Here is a 19,384-nt window from a genome sequence, read left to right as displayed (position 1 = left end):
ATAATAATAATAAACTCTTCATTTCATTTCATTTCATTTCCTTAGCATTGTAAGCTTGCCCTTTCTTTATTTTCTTGCTTTGCAGATGTCTCCAATTGATGTAAAATCCCCAAAACATTGTGAAGAAAAAGGGTTCAAAGTAGAAAAACTATTCCCAAAAAAGAAGTTATTCTTTTGCTTCTCTACAATTTCCCTCTCTATTCTATCATTCATCTTTCTGCTTTACCTCACACTTCATCCTACAAAACCAAATTTCACACTAAGAGAAGCTGATATTTATCAACTCAATCTCTCAGGTCCGCGCCAACTGCTTAACTCATCCATTCAACTCACCCTCGTATCGAAGAATCCAAATAAGAAAGTTGGAATCTACTACGATGAATTGCAAGTCTTTGCTTCTTATAAAGGACAACAAATTACTCTTCATACTTCTCTTCCTCCATTTTATCAAGGCCATGAAGATAGTAACTTTTTATCGGCTTTGTTGATTGGTAATGGATTGCCAGTGGATCCTTATTTTGGTTATGAGGTGCAACGTGACCAAAGTGTTGGAAAATTGATTATGAATTTGAAAGGAAGTGGTAGGTTAAGATGGAAAGTTGGAACTTGGGTTTCTGGGAAGTATAGGTTTAATGTTGATTGTGTTGCTATTATGCCTTTTGGATCTTCCTTGCCATCTGGTCCCCTTAGTTTTAGACAAGGAGCTCAATGTTCTACTACCCTTTGAATAATTAAAGCCCTTTATCAAATAGGGAGTTCATGTTTTGTAAATTATCTTATGATGAAAGATACTTGAGTATATATACTAAGCTTTAGCTATGTTCGAGATCCGCCCGGCGTTTGGTCTATTGTACACCATATATATAACTTTTGTTATCATAACTTATATTGATAAGAAATATAAAAGCTTTGTCAATTTCATATCTTAAAGGGTGTTAATGTTTATCTTGATTGTTTTAGGTGTAGATGGAATTAAAGATAATTTGTAATGACAGAAGTGGGTGGATGATCTATAGCTAGAATAGATTGATATGACCCAATTAGATGAGTTAATACGGTACTGTATCCAATGAGAAACTAATGCAGCATTCTTCTTTATGTTATTTAGGGGTTCTTTTATATTATAAGACCTGTACATCTCTATAAAAAAAAAATTACAGTTTAGATAAGCTACAATTAGACTATAACTTGTACGTCCTAAAGGGGGTTTTCAAAAACATAAAAGCGACAGGGTACTGTACATCTTTTTGTACTTATATATTACGACTACTATTGGTTTTAGAAAAATTCTCTGGTTATAAAAAGACAACTACTAGGATGACAAAGGAAGACCACAAAACATTGATTGATCTTTATATTGATCTCCGTGCCAGCTCGCTATCGCATGTACCTCGGCTATTTTATTGGGTACTATTATTACATCCCACAACTTTATTGACGCTAAGCCACAGCCTTGGGTGTTTGTTGCTTCATACTACAGTTTCATGACCCACATACTTTTAATTAAAACATCAAGATAATTAACTACACAAACGTTAAAGTTCAAAGATGTAGTAACAAGGTAAGAGGAGAGTGAATCTTGAAGGGTAACAATAATGTGAGAATTTGAGCATCCAACTAAAAACGTAATGCTCTTTTTAAAACCATGTTGATGCACTAGTATATCTGATGAAAATGAAATATTTTCTGATGTGAACTGAAGATAGGCTGGAAACTGGGTTCACGCAAAGAGAACGTGTTAACAAATAGAAGAGTGGGAATTAGAGCAGAGAAACAAGAAACTTGTTAGGTTAAGGAGTATCTTTGGAGAGTAAGTTAGTGGCTTCATGAACTGAATTGAGACTGATCGCCAGGACTCCGGGAGTATTCAAAGTTAGTGGCTTAATGAACAGTGAAATTCAAGGACCTTAAGGGCTTTATTCAAATTGGCTTCTATTGCTTCCGATCCTCTGCATGTTTTGTATCAGGTAGTAAAGAAAATTTTATATCATGAATGAAGAGAACTTGCTCCAAAGCACTACAAACACTAGGTAATCGTGGCATCTTCAGCAATGAGGATGTTCATGAGTTGGGTATTTTTGAACTTGATCACCACATTTTAAGGCCACTAAAGGCCCCTACAGAACCCTAAACCCTTAAAATTGGTATCAATTACAGCAACTAAAAGGAATTTCAAAGGCCTAACTAATTTGAATTCTTTCATACACATTGCCAACATTATCTACTTTTATGCTAATTAAGCCACAAAACTAAATCCACAAAAGGCTGGTGACAAGGATTCTTTCTTTCCAATTTCTTTCCCTAATTCTGGCCTTTCTCCACCTCTATGGTGTTAACCATACCTCTCGCTCTAAGTAGGTAAATATTGCTAATACATGGAGTGCGCCTATCATCCCCTCTACCCTACTCCACTTAGATACTAGGCTTACTGGCTTATGAGCTCGAATTTGTGAGTTGTGATGTAATTCACACCAACCAATATTAGATGTAAAAGCATAGGAGTATCATCTATCCTATCACTCAACAGTGTCGACAGAATTAGACTCTAGTGTAGTTTTTTCTTTAAAGGCAACTAGAGGCCTACAGAACCATAAACCCTTAAATTAGTGTCAATTACAGAAACTAAACAGAATTTAAAAATCCTAACTGATTTAAATTATTTTTTTTTGACAATTCATAAGTAGTATTCTTCAGCATTGAGGGAATGCTGGCCATCATCAAACTAACTAATTTCAAATTCTTTCATACGCATTGCCAACATTATCTACTTTTATGCTAATTAAGCCACTAAACTAAATCCGCAAAAACTGGTGACAAAGGATTCTTTCTTTCCCATTTCTTTTCTCCCTAATTCCAGCCTTGCTCCACCGCTATGGTGTCAACCATACCTCTTTCTCAAGAAGGTAAATATTGCTATACGGTGTGCGCATACAAGCACATCTACCCTACTCCACTTAAATACCAGGCTTACCGGCATAGTTTGCATGGCGCAAGGCTCGAACTTGTGAGTTGTGATGTAAGTAACAAGTCCCTCATGAAGCTTACATTAGATGAAAAGCATAGAAGTATCACTAATCCCATAATTCAACAGTGTCACCAGAAGTAGAGCACAATAATAATAGCAATAGTGTTTGAGATAGTTTATGCATGAATCAACAATTTCCATTGGGTACATGCATCAGCCCACCAAGACATGTAATCGAATAACTCAGACCACCAAAACTTGGGAAGATTAAAAGAAATAAACTAATCATGTTTGCCTCTGCATAACTCGAACTTTGGAACTGAGTTTTGGCTTTGATTCCTAAAACAATGAGTGTCATTGAAATTAAAGCAGATATCCCCCCCCCCCCTCGGCTGCCTGAAGCTATAGCCAATTAGCCATCCCCTCAATTGGCAAGCTCAAAATGGAAGGTCATTACATTATTTGGCACCTAACCAAAATAAAATAAATGGTTTTGATGGTTAAGGATAACCTAACCAAAAGATTTAGACATCCAGATCAAGTGGTAGGAAACAAGGCTCGCCCAGATATAACAAAGCAAACATGTTGTATTTAAGATGTTAATTATCAAGTTATTCCCAGTTGGAAGCACCATAAGTATAATGTAATTGGATTTCAAATGTCATCCTGTCTCAGAAATCAGGACAATACAAGAAGCTCTCACTGTTAGAAAGATATAGACGCAGTAAATATTAAATCCTCAATACCTGGGATGAATATTAACAATGAATAGAAAGCTAAATCAAGCAATGTAACTGTATCTAAATATCCTATAGAAGTATAAATACACTCAACCGCAAGTCTCTGGGAAGCCATCTTTATTATTGAACCATGTATATAGTAGTCAAAAATTCAATCTTGGAAGGACAAGAGCTCAAACTCACCGATCACAACGAATTAGCATCAACCCACTTCCAGTAATGCTTTTTACAGGAAACTGCACCATTTATGACCATCCTCTCACTAGAATCTCCATATTCATCAGTCTCTTCTGTGCAAAACTCCTCCTCAGGCAAACCATCCACTGCAGCCTCCACTGTATGCAACACATAACAAGCAGGCAATCCAGGATAAGACGCTGAAACCCTTTCCTCCACCTTCTTCGAATACGAATTGGGCAAAATCTTAACAATGCCATTCTCTCTGAGCTCACCAAAAAACCCACCAAGCACTGAACCAAGCTCTTCTTTCACGGCACGAAAAACCGCATCTTCAACTGTCTCACCAGGCTTCATCTTCTCCGACAACGGACGACATCTATGCCTAACAGCACCATCCGACAATTCTTGGTGCGATTCAACAAGGACCTTATTGTCTTTTCCAATAACCTTAACAACCATAACCTCAACAGTTCGAACCGGCGGCGTAGAATCAGCCAGCAAAGTCTCCCCTTCAGACAACTCAAGCCAGAGATTACTAACATTCTTGGTTCCCGGCTTAACACCCCACGAAGCAAAAGAATCAGAAGGCATACGCGGCCTTAGCCAATCGGAGAGTGATTGGGGATTGGGGAAGTGATGAATAGGGTTACGAAGATTACTGGAAGATGGGTTTGACATAGTGGGAATTCTGAGAAATCTACGGGGGTTTAAAGGAAAAGAAACAAGAGGGGTAAATTTACGTAGAAGGGAAGTAGTGGGGTTTGATGAAGAAAAGATAACGAAGAGAGAAAAGGCAGTGAAGATAACGTCAGGGAAGGAAGTGGGTTTCTTGTGGAGATGCGGCGGTTGTGGTTGTGGTGGCGTCGGTGGCTGAGAAGACATATCAAGTAGTTTCAGTGAATAAGATGAGGAATTGGTGAGGTTCCATTGATAGGATTGAAAGAGGATGAGGAGGAATTTGAGGTTGGAATTGGGATCAAACACTCCACATTTCCTTTCCCAATTGGCTTCGAAAATCTCTTAAACTTTGACTTTTGTTTGTAGCCTTGTACACTATTTTGACTTGACAATTTTATTTAAAAATTATTAACTCATATATATAATTTTTAAGGATATTTGTTGTCCAAAACATAAACGACAGGGGTAGTTTTCATTACAAATACTCCCTTCTTCCGGAATTGTTTGTCATATTGCGCTTATCAAAAGTTAATTTGACTAATTTTTAAAGGTAAATTGGATCACATTAATTCGATAGTTTAAACAAAAAAATTAGATATTCTAAACTAAATGAAAAGTACTATAAATTATAATTTTTTGCATATTAATATGATGAAAAAATACATCTTAAAATGTTAGTCAAAATTTTATAATTTGACTCTAAAAATAAAAACTATGACAAACAATACCGAACGGAGGATATATAATTTAAGTATATATATGAGGTATTTTAAAAAGTTCGAGGGTTACTTTGACCCTTTTCTGTTGAAAATTTGTTGTTTTAAATTAAAGTTGTTAAAATGGAAAGACTAACGCTTTGTATGTATTGTGTTGTAATGTATTATTTTAAGGAATATAATGATTAGGTAAATTATATTGTTTTTCGTCATTATATGATGTCACACTTGCAGAATTTTGATTATAAACTCACGGGAAAAAAAAGGTTATAGGATACGAGCAGAACTATTATGAAAAGGTAGAGTAAAAGAAAAAATAGGTAACTACACAATCACACAAAATTGATCATTGACAAAATGAGTTTTGACATCGTTATCTAACGATGAATTTAAACAATACAATAGAATTTAAGTGACATTCAAAACAAACATGGTATTTAAACAAACAATATAATACAACGAGTAACAACCATACAAAAAAAGTGTAAAGAAGCATTTTTTTTCAAAACAAATTAAAAAGGAAAATATAACAAATAAATTGAAACGAAACTAATATTTTCTTAACAAAGGTGATATTTCCTTTCTTTGGTCTATTCATTTTTTTAACAAATAAAACATCTTGAAATTTTTTAAAAATTCAGACTGAAATTTTACCAAAACTATATGTATTTTAAGGACTGTTTTGAGTTTTGGCACACCTACAACATATTTGTTTGAGAATTTTTAGCAGAAAAAAACTCAGATTGGGGGGGGGAATCCAACCAAGAAGTGTAAAATTCTACAACTTTCCTAGCTTCAAAATGTTCAAAAAAAAATTTAAAAAATAAACAAGTAAACAATGATGCAAAGAGAATTTGGGAAGTTCAATAGAGAAACAGAGAGAAGCTTTTTACCTTTTTTGCAATATTTTCATCTCAGGATGAGCAAGAAGTCCACATTAGAGGCCAATAGTTAATAAAAGATTCAGAACCAACTTTCAAGTTACTTAATATTGAAGAACAGTTAGGTAATATCTCAACACACACAGTTAACAAGTTTGCTTTATCATTTTCCACTACACTTGGTTTTCAAATTGATGCTTACTGCTTACTAGATAATAGAAAGAAAAAAAAAGTTATAAACTGCAGATTTTATTTTTCCAAATGGTGCTACTGAAGTGCCTGAAAAAAAGTATAATCCCACCACCTTCATGAGCAGAGGCAAAAGTTTTTGTATCTCTTACAAAGAAGGTAGAAAATCAAGTCTTCCAATAGTCCACACTGCAAATTCAAAGAGAAAATCACTTAAAACATTAGTAACAACAGATTTATGGCTATATTCTTGCTTTGCAGTAATGAAGAAAAACTAAAATACACTGTCAAAGGAAATAAAGTAGTAGTTATGCTCTAAATCATAATACAAGGACAGATACTATTCGGGAAATGAACTTTTTTTTACATCGAAATAAAGGATTACTCGTCTACCTCTATTACATGTCAAGAAATGGGAATTCAAGCAGTCTGCATATATAATCTTCAACCAACATGACAATAAATTTTCTATCCCTTGAACATGTTGACCATTGAACTGTATTTCATCAGTTTTTGGGTTACTACAATTGATAAAGATGACTTTGAATTGGGTAAAGAAGAAAATCAGAGAGACAAACAGTTTGAAGTTGATATCTCCCAAATGAGCAATGCAACACAATTAAGACTTCAATCAACCTAGCCACAGTAGATCCAACACATCTCTGTGAGCTACACATCAGAAATCCTCTTTGAGATTTGATAATAAAATCAGGAGAGAGAACAAGCTAAGAAAGAAAATTAAACTGTTTCTCTTTTTAAGCATTAAACTGAATTACCAAGATAAAACTCTTAATGAAACCAACGATTTCCAGATTGGGCCTTCTAAACTAAAAATAATTCATTTATCTAACTTATATATTTTCCATGAAGTATAATCTATTTCTTAACAGATGAAAAGCTGAATTTTATACAAAAGGAAAAGATTATTGTTAAGCAATAAACAACCCTTGAGCCACAGAAGCTCCATGTAGAACAAATACAACTATAACAAGGATTAGAAACAGCAATCACATCTCTCAAAGAACAAGATGATCCAGCAGTGCCCAAATGAAAATGAATCAGCATACTGCGTCACACAAAGTTGAATTTTTTGTTCAACATAAGATTGTAAGAGATGTTACTGCAGAAACTAATGTGCCATTGCAAGGGAACTTCTCAAATTATATTTCCTCTTGTAGTTCAAGGATTTTTCTGCAATCACAAAACCTACACTAGGGTGACAATTACTTTTACATTACCACGGAAACAACAATGAGGAGAACATTTCGTCCCACTTTAAGAAGTCAAAAGTTTTGACAGCATTTCACGAAAAAAGAAACATAAGTTCCAAGTCTTAAAACGAAATCTATGAAGGGCAGATGAAATTGTTTAGCCGTGTCCTATGCGAAACAAATAGTTTATACTTTTGACAGGACCACATCTAATGATATCTTGTCACTCAAAGTACGGATAACATTATTAGTTCATGTGCTAACAGCAACCCAGTAACATATAAAGAAAACAATTCTGCTACTAAATTTCATGCAGTCCATAAAACTTAATTTGAATAAGTTCATCAAACAAATTAAGCACAACTGTGCTTCAAAAGCCATCATTTTGAAGCTCATGGACTATTTAAGTGATTCCTAGTGTCTTGTAATCTTGATTTGTTATTTATTCTCATCTTAATTTATTTCTCTTCAGTATGTGCCTAAAATCTCCAACTTCTGTCATAATCATTCTATTTCTTGATTTTATAATTGGACACATCACATTCTCTAGTCTTCTAAGTATGAAACTCGGCGCTATTAATAGATATGAAATCATCAAACAACCTCTGAATCCTTTCATGGTTTTATCCTCACTTATCTGTCAACAATCTTATCCCTGTCATCATCATATCACCGAACAACTTTGAATCCTTTCATGGTTCTATCCACACTAATCTGCCAACAATCCTATGCATATCTTCAGCCCTCTAACAATAACAACAACAAATACACACAGTATAATTTCAACACCACAAGTGGAATTTGAGGAGGATGGTGTGTACGCAGCCTTACCCCTACCATGCGAAGGTATAGAAGATGTTTCTTATAAACCCTCGACTCAAGAAAAGCATATTAAAAAATAAGTATGTACGCAAAATACAACAACGAAGAAGCAATGCTAAAAACAAAGAAGAGAACAATAGTAACGACAAAGATATGATAAATGAAGCAGGAAACAATATGTAATACTGAAATATTCAACCTTCTAATATTGAACAAATTCCATTATTCACTATTTGTAAGAACATAAGAAAGCCCCACCAGTTTCTTTGAAGTTGACTAGCTATACAATCATCAAATATGAAAATCTTTCCAGAATAACTATAAATATGAGTATAAGTTAAGTGTTAAACTCTAAAGCAAATTTACCTTCAATAGGTTACACTAATCCATACAAATACATAAAGCCAGGGGTCTCCAGAAAACAATGTTGACATCATGTTTCAAAGAGTGATATTATCTTTGTTCTTCTATTCATAATGTTGAAGGACAATTGTCATTAATGTCATTTAAAGTCATATTACTTCATTAAAAAATGTCACTCAAAGCCATTTTAAGTGGAATTGTCTAGAGCATAAGTGGAGGATATATGTCTGATAATCGGACAACTGGTTGAGAAGTCACATTAACTAGTAACTATTCAAGTGTGTGTCTATTTTCTATGAGTTAAATATCACATTTTGCATCACAATAAGGGTTAATTTTCCTAACTCAACATATACAAGACAGATTTTATTTCTATACATGATAAGAATTGAGAACCACATCAATAAGTGAAACCACATAAACAGGATCCTGCATTCAATAGCTCATTAATACATTATCTACCAGACTTCCACAAGCAAGAATCAACCGGACTCAGAATTACTAAATCAGTTTTTCCTGTTTTGTTCTATTGCCACACACAATAAGTTGTAATTATCTAAATGTATAACACGGTTGAGCAATCCAAAAAGGACATATAACAAAATTTAATCTCCAACCCCCTCCATCACAGATTAAAAGACATACTAAACTTCATCAATAACTTATTAATATATTATCTACCACAAGCAGAAATCAACAGGATTTCAGAATTACTGAATTAGCTTTTCCTATTTGTTTTTTTTAGCCGCATAATAAGTTGTACTATCTAAATGTATAACACGATCGAGCAGTCCAAAAAGGATGCACAATAACATCTAAGCTCTAACCCCTTTCCACCACAAGTTAATAATTATAAAAAAGCTGTAGTAATTGTTGGCTTACAGGAAAAATTAAATCATCCAATTGCCTTATACATTAAGCAATTGCAGCTTGTTAGAAAACGCAATGGCAATCCAATCATGGTGCGCAGCAGACCACTGAATTTGATTAATCTCAGCTCCAGCAGAGTACATTGCCATAGGATCAATCCCATTAGGCCTTTCAACAGTTGGCAACTCCCAAATGAGCGCCTGCCCGTCATCCCCAGCCGAACAAATATGTCGCTGACTCTGTGGAGACCAAGCAATAGCATTGAAACTCGCCTGATGCCTAGCCAACTCCACCAGAGGCCTTCCTGGAGAACTCATATCTAAAATCATAATCTTGTTGCTATCCGACATGACAGCCAGATATCTTAAGTTGTGCTTGTTCCAAGCCAGCTTCAACAACTGAGTGCCCGGTTCTGGACTCTCATAAATAATTGTAGTATAATCCTTCATCCTCAAATCAAAAATCCGAACTGACCCATCAGCAGAAACGGAAGCAAAAACCGCAGCTTCAGCCCAAGCTATATCGTAAACCTCTTTATCATGGGCTATAATTTGAGTTTCAAAAGCCCCTATTTCAACATCCCAGATGATACAAGTAGTGTCTATACTGGAAGTACCAATTCTTCTGGGCTCCACATCATTCCAATCAAAAGACGTCAAAGGGGCAACGTACTCACTATTTTTATTCTTATTGAAAGTGACGAGGTCTTTAATAGAAGTATCGCCAACTTCCCAAAGACGGAGATAGTCACTGCAAGAGGCAAGAATGTCATTCGACTTGAGAGAATCAAAAGGATTAGGATGGAACATGAGCTTCGTAGGTGGATAAGGGTGTTCGAAACAGAGATTTGGAATAGGCTTAAGGGTTAGGTTATATGCATCGAAAGAGAGAATATCAACACAATTGTTGATCTCTTCGATAAAGCTGCCGATGGCAATTCGAGGGTGGCGATTGGGGAGGGAAGAAGTGAAGGAGGAAAAAGCCATGGCGTAGATGGGGTAGGATGAGTCATATGTAACGGAATTTCCAGATCGGAGATGAGATTTTTTACCGGATTTTTTTTCCATTTCAGCGAGGATAGATTGGGGAAAATTGGAGTTGAATTTATGTTTGTGGATGTGTTATGGGTTTGGTATTTAATTGGAATTGGAGAACATGTTATTGAGCTTACATGGTGTTCACTGGCAGTTCGCTCGAAGGGAAGAAAAGTTAGTGATCAGCAGAATTGACTAGCTTTCGCTTCCACAAGACGACAACAGATCAGTCTTTCGTGGCTATGAATGATTTGATCTGGAAGCTTCAGTTCTTATTTTGGGCCCCCAGAAGAGTTAATATTTTATTGGGCCATTTGATTTAATGTCCAATTTCATTAGTATCACTATTCAATTTCATTTTGAGAATCACCTCTTTTCAAAAAGTGACATCACACAAAATCAAGAAACGAAAAATAAGAAACAGAGCTGCTACTACAGAAATATAATATAATGCCCAATAATATGGTCCAAGATGGCTCAAACAAAAGTGCATCAATAGGTTGCATCAAACAAAGTTATATAAGATTGTCAGAGTTGCAACTACAGAAACTAATATCCAAATTTAGACTGAGCAGCCTCAATACATTACCAACGTCGGGTTCACCAACTATTGGGTAACGCCTAAACCTTACTCTTTTCCTTCTATCAACTGGTAACGGATTTCTAGATCCAATGCAACTAGCATAACAAAAAATGTAAGAATGAAAGTCTCTATGCTCAATCGAATAAGCTCCCACACTACATAATTGCAAAGGAACTCATTGAAACAACCCGGAAATCGTATGACCTAAGCTAAAGTCCTACGTGAGGTCTAATAACTTAAAAAGGGTTAAAAATTGTTGTTTCTAGACCTAATCTAATGCAATTATCTTAATTTGAAAATTTTAGAAGTAAAGCGTCAAGAAACGACCATGATGCCCGGAAACTAGCCTAGTTAAACTAGTGTGACGTAGGGCCTTGTAGTTGAGTTTTTGACTGTGGTATGGAGGTGAAATTGAGTACAAAGGGTTCCTACACCTATATGACATGTTTAGCGTCAAAACATTTGGGTACCGTACGACTCCCCGAGGACCACCCTAAGGGTCCTCAAGGAAGACCCAAACGTTGGCCAAAGAAGCTGCCAGGGCAGCAGGTTTTTGGAGCTGTTGGCGGCTTAGCGCATCTTGTCACTCAAAGGCCAAAAAAATTGGCCTGCGAAGCGGGCTTGACACAGAGTCCTCTCCCTCGAAAAATAATTCACGAGGCAGATTTCGAGGTGCCTGCGCGTCGTGTAGAGGCTTCCCAGATTTGGTCGCGTCATTTTAAAGTCAAGTTGGACTTTTAGTTTGAAGTCCAAATAATGTAGGGGTGTTTTGGGTATTGGGGGGCATAATATATACGGTTTTAAGTCATTATACACCCATTCCCCAATCAAAAACACAATTACCCAATTAGAAATCAAAATTTCAAATCCCTCTTCACTTTCAAATTCTCTCAAAATCTCCATCGAAGAAGAAGTTTAGGGTTGAAGCTAGAGTCAAGAACAAAGGGGAATTTGCTTTAGGCTTGTTCTAAGAAGATAATCAAGGTATGTAAAGCTCTTCATCTATGGGTTCTTCCACCCATAGAGTCCCCCAGATTTCCCTATTTTGTGAAGAAGAACCCCAAGGTAAGGTTGATTCCAATGCATCGGAATTACGTGGGTATGATTCCAAAGGGTTGGATTCTTCCCATATATGATTAAGTTGATGTTGATTCATGTGATTATGAAGGATTTATGTTGAATTCACGATTAACCCTAAATTCTAGATTATGTGGGTTTAGGCTTTGAATGAGAAATTGATTATTCTTGATAGATTCTCTTGAATTGTTCATATGTAGAATAGAATTATGAAATCATCAATTAAACTAGATGTGTGCATGTATGATAGAAAGTGAATTGAATGGATTAGAATTGGGACTTTATGATGAAGTATGCTTAGAATATTGGCTTATGACTAAGGCTTAGAACTAATGTGTGTTGAAATTAAACTAGTATGATTTGAATGTAGGGCTTGAAGTCATAATGTTGATCACTAGGGCTTATAGAATGAGTCTAATATGATGAGTAGCTTGCACGTAGTAGAATGTGAAAGTTAATCACCTAAAATGAATCATGCTTGTTGTAATAGAATAGCTTGAGGTTAAGTCTTATGGTTCCCTCATGGATAGTTGAATTATGTAGCTTGGGATGGTAGATCTCATGGTAGCTTGGGATAGTGTATGTCATGATAGCTTGGGATTGAGCAAGTAAGCTCTGTCATGTTTAGCTTGGTCTTGCATTTAGTATAATGCTTGTTCATGGTAATTTGCATTAGTAGTAGGCAAGGTAGCCTAGAATGGAGGATCGATACTCTCCTAGGGTTAGCTTGAAGTAGCATGACTAGAGCATCTTCATGGAAGCTTGATTTGGTTAGGCCAAGACCACTTCATGGTAGCTTAGGATTGAGATGTTCACTCTCCTAAGGATAGCTTAGGGTTAAGGACTTATGCCTCCCCTACGGATAGCTTACATCTACATGAATGGTTGCATGGTGGTTGGGTTGATATTCTTATATCCTTCCTTTCTTAGCTTGGATTGTATTTTATGATGTTTTCTATGGTAGTAGGTCTATTATGTTATTATGCTAAGCTTAACAGACTAGAATAAAAATAAATTAGCACGGATTAGGTTAGCCTAAAGAAGTACTTAGTATGAAGGGTAGTATGGGATGTCATTCATACATGACACAAGTATGACTTGAAGCTACTTATGAAATGACCTCCTTATGTGATGTATGACTAGCTTGGATAGTTGCTTTAGTTGTCATGACATGATTGACCTAGGTTGGTAGTTCCTTGTCAATAGGAAGTAGGTCTAAGATGACACCTAAAGATGGTTAATATGAATAGAGTGACTTCAAGATATGCTTAGTGTGTGTGGTATTATGGGGCACCTCACATGCATTGCACAAGTGTGCCTTGAGGTGGCTTAGGGGTATAGTACTCTTATAATTTGTGGACTTAAGTCTTGAATATGAGGGTGAATTATGATCAAGAAGGACCAAAAAGAAGTACTTAGCCTAGGTGATACTACCTTGGCCTTGCACAAGTATACCTGGAAGTGGCTTGGGAAGTAGTTCACTTGTCTAGGAGAGACTCAAGGATAAGTATGATATTATGTAAGTATTATGTTGATTTATTATGATATGATATTCATGCTATGATTATGCTATTATCTCTTATGATTAAGTCTTATATTGACCAACCCTTTGAGATATCTTATGTTTTATATGTTAGCTTTCATGCTTAGTACCTTTGTACTAACGCATATTTGTCTACATTTCTAACCAAATATAGGAGCCTTTGGAAGATTTGAGTGCTTGGAGGCTAGGTTCCTAAGTTTGGAGAAGATTGAAGATTGATAAGTCATCATAGCATTCGAGGACAAACCCCTATGTTCCTTTATGTCTTCTATTATGTTTCAGACTCTTGTGGGTTGCGTCCCAAAGACATTATTACTCATGTATTCGTAGATGGTTGTGAGACACATGTTAAAAAGACTTCCGTTGTTATGAAATGATTTCCGTACTATGTTTAAAGAGAACTTTTAAATTCCCTCCATTTTTATATGAAGTTATGTAATAAATACTATGAGCTTGTATAAGACCTCTTCGAGGTCGAATATGCTGCGTCACGACTTACGGGTGCCCTCGGGTCGTGACACTCATATAGTTACAATTTTTCTCCTAAAGCTGAAAATTTTCCTGTAATCGCTGAACTTAAACTACGGTAACAATACTTTTACAGCACCATGGAAACACATATAAGGAGAATATCTAGCCCAATATAAGAAGAAAAAAAGTTCGACAACATTTCACGAAAAAGAATATCAGTTTCAAGTCTTAAAACAGAATATATGAAGGGCGCTAAAACTGTTTCACGACGTCCTATACAACTAAAACCAATAATTTTCACATTCCACGGGACACTCCATGATATCATTACTAGATACCACTAGACCACGTCTAATGGTGTCTTGTCACTCAAAGAACACTCCATGATAACATTACTAGCTCACGTGCTAGCAAAAACCCAACAACATATAAAAAAAACAATCCTGCTACTAACTTTGGTGCGGTCCATAACACTTATTTGAATAAGTTCAACAAACAAATTTATCATAAATGTGCTTCAAATCCATTAATTTAAAGTATGTCGACTATGTAAGTAATTCTTTGAGTTTTTAACCTGTATTTATTTATTTATTTATTCTCATCTTAATTTATTTTCTCTCCAGCATGTGCCTAAAATATCAAACGTTTGTCATAATCATTCTATCTCTTGATTTTATCACATTCTTTCTGAAACTCAATATGTAACTTGGGATGTCAAACTCAATGCTATTAAGTATTAATATATGTTGCTCATACTCTTAAAAAATGTCGATGGGGGCGTGTTGGATCCTCCAGAAAAAGTGTCTTTTTGAAGGATCCAACACGAGTGCGTAAACATTTTTGGAGAGTTCAAGCAACTTAGCTATTAATAGATATGACATCAGCAAAAAAACCTTTGAATCCTTTCCAGGTTATTCCCACACTAATCTGCCAACAATCCTATGCCCATCGTCAGCCATAATAATGACATGACATACCCTATGTAATTGTGGGATCTGGGGAGGGTGGTGTGTCCCCTACCTTGTGAAGGTAGAGATGTTATTTCTTGTAGACCCTTGGCTCAAGTAAAACATATAAAAAAAAAAACAAGTGAAAATACAATAGCAAAGAATCCATGAAGAAGAGAACAATAGCAACGACAAATAATACGATGACAATGTAAACAACACGGAATACTAAAATCTTTATCCCTTTAATACTGATCTAATTCCACTATTCACAATTTGCAGCAATATAAGAAAACCCCACAAGTTCCTCTTGAAGTTGACTAGCTATACATTTATCAAATTGGTAATTTGTCTTAGAATAACTATAAATAGAAGTATAAGTTGAGGGTCAAAATCTAAAGCATGTTGAATTTGCAGCCAATAGGTTACCACTGATCCATACAAGTATACAAAGTAAGGGGTCTCTGGAAAACAATGCTGACATTATGTTCCAAAGCATGTACAACTGTTGTTCTTCTATTCATCATGTGGAAGCACAATTGACATTAATATCATTAAAAGCCATATTACTTGGTAAAAGAAATGTTGCATAAGCAAAGGCTATATATGTCTGATGATCTAACACAATTGGCTAATAAGTCGCATTAACTAGTAGCTAGTTCAACCATGCTTCAAGTTTCTGCGAGTTAAATTTCACATCTTGCATTACGGTATAAGTTAATTTCCCATACTCAATAGCTACAATATAAATTTTATTTCTATACGTGATAAGAATAAGGAACTACATCAATAAATCTACATAAACAGGCATCCTTCATTCAATAACTCATTAATACATTATCTACTATAAGTAAGAATTAGCAGGATCTCAAAATTACTAAATCAGCTTTCCTGTTTTGTTATATGGTCACAAGACAATAAGTTGTAACTATCTAAATGTATAACAGGGTTGAGAAGTCCAAAAAGGATACACCCACGTATTAAAGAGAGATTAAAGCAGTAGTAGTTGTTGTCTTACAGGAAAAATTCAATCATCCAATCGCCTTATCCTTTAAGCAGCTGTAACTTGTTAGAAAACGCAATGGCAATCCAACCACGTTGTGCACCACTGAATTTAATTAATCTCAGCTCCAACAGAGTATATTGGCATAGGATCAACCCCATTAGGCCTTGGCGCCTTGCAACAATTGGCAACTCCTAAATGAGAGTCAGCCCGTCAGCCCCAGCAGAACAAATATGTCTACAACTCTGTGGAGCCCAAGCAATAGCATTCACACTCGCCTGATGCCTTTCCAACTCTGCCACAGGCATTGCTGGGGACCTAATATCTAAATTAAAATCTTATTGTTGTCCATCAATATGGTAGTCATGTATCTCAAATCTTGCTTCTTCCAAGCTAACCTCAGTTTCCAATTTTGGACTCTGATAAATAATTGTCGAATGTTCCTTATCCTTCAAATCAAAAATCCTAATCGACCCATCAGCAAAAAACCCAGCTTCACCCCAAGCTATATCGAAAACCTCTTTGTCATGAGGTATCAGTTGGGTTTCCACAACCCCTTTCTCAACATCCCAGATGGTACAAGTAGTGTCTATAGTAGAAGTACCAATTCTTCTCGGCTCCACCTCCTTCCAATCAAAAGACGTTAAAGGGGTACAATATTCACTAGTTGTACTGTTACTGAGAGTGAAAAGGGGTTCAATAGAAGTTTCACTAACATCCCATAGACGGAGGAAGAAGCAAGAATATCATTAGTCTTGAGAGAAGCAGAAGGAATAGAATGGAACATGAGACTCGTAGGCAGATAAGGGTGTTCAAAAGAGAGATTTGGAACAGGCTTAAGGGTTAGGATATCTTCATCGAAGGACATAATATCGACACAATTATTTAACACTTCGATAAAGTTCCAGACGGCAAGTCGACGACGGCGGATGGGGGAGGGAAGAGGTAAAGGATAAAAAGGCCATACAGTAGATAGGATAGGAAGAGTCATATGTAACCGAATTTTCCGACCGGAGATGCGATCGATTCTTGACTTGAATTCTCCATTTTTAGTGGAGATGAATGAAATGGAAGTTTGTGCGTCATGCGTTTGGTGACATAATCGGAAAACATGGTGTTGACCGGCAGTTCACCGGAAAGAAGACAAAGTTAGCGGTTGGTAAGATTGACCGGTCGTTTCCACAAGACGGTGGCTTCGGTCGATTTGATCGGGAAGCTTCACTTCTTGTTCAGACCCCAAAGAGCCTTTATTTTAGTGGGCCGTTTGGTCACATGGATTTGGAGCTTCGCTTTGATATGTTTGTCGAAAATATTTTGGGAAAATTTTCAAAATAACATTCAAAAGGGTTCATTAATAATATATTATCAATATTTAGTAAAAATATTAAAATTTAAATTTATTATGTATCTTATATATGTTTTTATTATTGTTGGGCAACTTTCATATACAGCAAATAAAAAATTCATATTTGTATGCTATAGTAAAGTTTGAATAATTACACTCTATTGCAAACATAGAAACTATATAATTCGCTATACATATACAGTTAAAGCGAATTGTATAAAACGAAGTGTATAAAACGAGAAAGAGAAAGACATTTGGGCAGAAAATTGTATAAACGAAGTGTATAAAACGAATTGTATGATTATAAGTGTATAAAACGATTATATACAATTTGAATTTGTATAAAATGAGAAAAAGAAAGATAAAAGAGACTTGGACAGGGAATATACAATTGAATCGAATTATATAAAACGAGAAAGAGAGAAATTAGATACAATTTGAATTTGTATGAAACGAGAAAGAGAGAAAGGCAAAAGAAACTGGGCAGGAGAGTATTTTTATTGTATAATTATAAGTGTATAAGACGAAAATATATGTACTTGCATGTGTATATACAATTTTCTTACGCTTTATACAAACAGAAACACAATTTATACATTTCGCTTCTGTTTGTATAAGTGAGAAAGGCGAGGGTTGCGAGCGAGATCTGGAAGAGGGGAGAAAGGGGAACAAAAATTTATGTATTTTATACAATTTTCTCTACTTTATACAAATAGAAACAGTTTTTATACACTTGTGTTTGTATAAAAAGTGAGGAAGCGAGCGAGAGATTGGAGCGAGAATGGGAGAGTGGCGAGCGAGATTTTTGAGAGAGAGGCGACTGACAAAGTTTGGCAAACATTTGCTATGGAGCACAACTAAATCAAACCCTAGCTACTCCATTTATTTTAGGGTATTAGTTTGCTATTATATACAATTATCCCTTATTTGTTTTATTTAGAAAAAATATAATTTTTACACAACAGACTGAAAGGAATTTAAGAGAGATAATTATTTTTAAAAAGAAATAAATGTTAGAAGTCTCATCAGTTACAATTTATCAAAATACACCAACTTTCATCTGTTTCTTTTTTTTTTCATCATGTTATAAAAAACACTTTTCTCCATTTTTCTAAAATAATTTAATATTCAATTTTCTTAATCTTTTTTTTTTTTTGGTTTATAAACACTTTTATCAACCAAAAAAAATATTCAATTTTCACTAATTATTGTTATGAAAATCATGGAATTAAAGAAGTACCACATCTATAAAATTTGAATATCAATTTTTCACTAATTATTGTTTTGAAAATCATATAATCAAAAAATATAATATCTCATTCTCACTAATTATTATTATGAAACTTTATGATAATACATTATAGTTTTATCTATTAAATTTAATTTTTTAAAATTTAGAAACTTGAACACCTAAAGTTTTATCTATATTTGTATACTTTTCTTTTTGTTTTATTTTTTAAAATTTTGTATCCTTGCTTAAATTGTATTTATTCCAATGTGTATACCGTTTGTATTAGTATCTATTCTAGTTTTCCTGTTGTATTTTGTTAATGAAGCTGTGTTTCTTGATTAGTTTGGATTCATTCCAATATGTATGTCAAATAAATATGTAGTTATTTAAGAAATACATTTGTATTCGTATATTTTTTCACTGTGCATTTATTTTTCTTTTCAAAATGTTGTTTCCTTTTCTAAGTCGTATTCATTCCAATATGTGTATTATTTGTATTTGTATTCGAATACAAATAAATAAATAGAAAATTGTT

At 34.9% G+C, this 19,384-nt stretch overlaps 3 protein-coding genes and 1 pseudogene across 3 annotated transcripts; 1 reads left to right on the top strand and 3 right to left on the bottom strand.

Moving 5' to 3' along the window:
* On the top strand, positions 1-923 carry LOC107013720 (NDR1/HIN1-like protein 26). Its single transcript, XM_015213594.2, has one exon. The coding sequence runs from the start codon at positions 86-88 to the stop codon at positions 725-727; it is 642 nt and encodes a 213-aa protein (XP_015069080.1). The 5' UTR covers positions 1-85; the 3' UTR covers positions 728-923.
* A 2,663-nt stretch (positions 924-3,586) lies between these two features.
* On the bottom strand, positions 3,587-4,938 carry LOC107012154. Its single transcript, XM_015211917.2, has one exon. It carries the CDS (start codon positions 4,765-4,767, stop codon positions 3,892-3,894), a length of 876 nt encoding a protein of 291 aa, XP_015067403.1. The 5' UTR covers positions 4,768-4,938; the 3' UTR covers positions 3,587-3,891.
* A 1,292-nt stretch (positions 4,939-6,230) lies between these two features.
* Positions 6,231-15,930, bottom strand: LOC107012387 (protein TRANSPARENT TESTA GLABRA 1-like). Its single transcript, XM_015212224.2, has 2 exons — positions 9,628-15,930; positions 6,231-6,538 (listed from the first exon to the last, which is right to left on the bottom strand). The coding sequence occupies exon 1, from the start codon at positions 10,680-10,682 to the stop codon at positions 9,654-9,656; it is 1,029 nt and encodes a 342-aa protein (XP_015067710.1). The 5' UTR covers positions 10,683-15,930; the 3' UTR covers positions 6,231-6,538; positions 9,628-9,653.
* A 136-nt stretch (positions 15,931-16,066) lies between these two features.
* On the bottom strand, positions 16,067-17,583 carry LOC107012386 (annotated as a pseudogene).
* Positions 17,584-19,384: the final 1,801 nt, after the last annotated feature.

The sequence above is a fragment of the Solanum pennellii genome, chromosome 3 (genome assembly GCF_001406875.1).
Source record: "Solanum pennellii chromosome 3, SPENNV200".
Classification (NCBI taxonomy): Eukaryota; Viridiplantae; Streptophyta; class Magnoliopsida; order Solanales; family Solanaceae; genus Solanum; species Solanum pennellii.
Note: the sequence above shows the minus strand (reverse complement) of the source record. Positions and strands in the feature narration are given on the sequence as shown.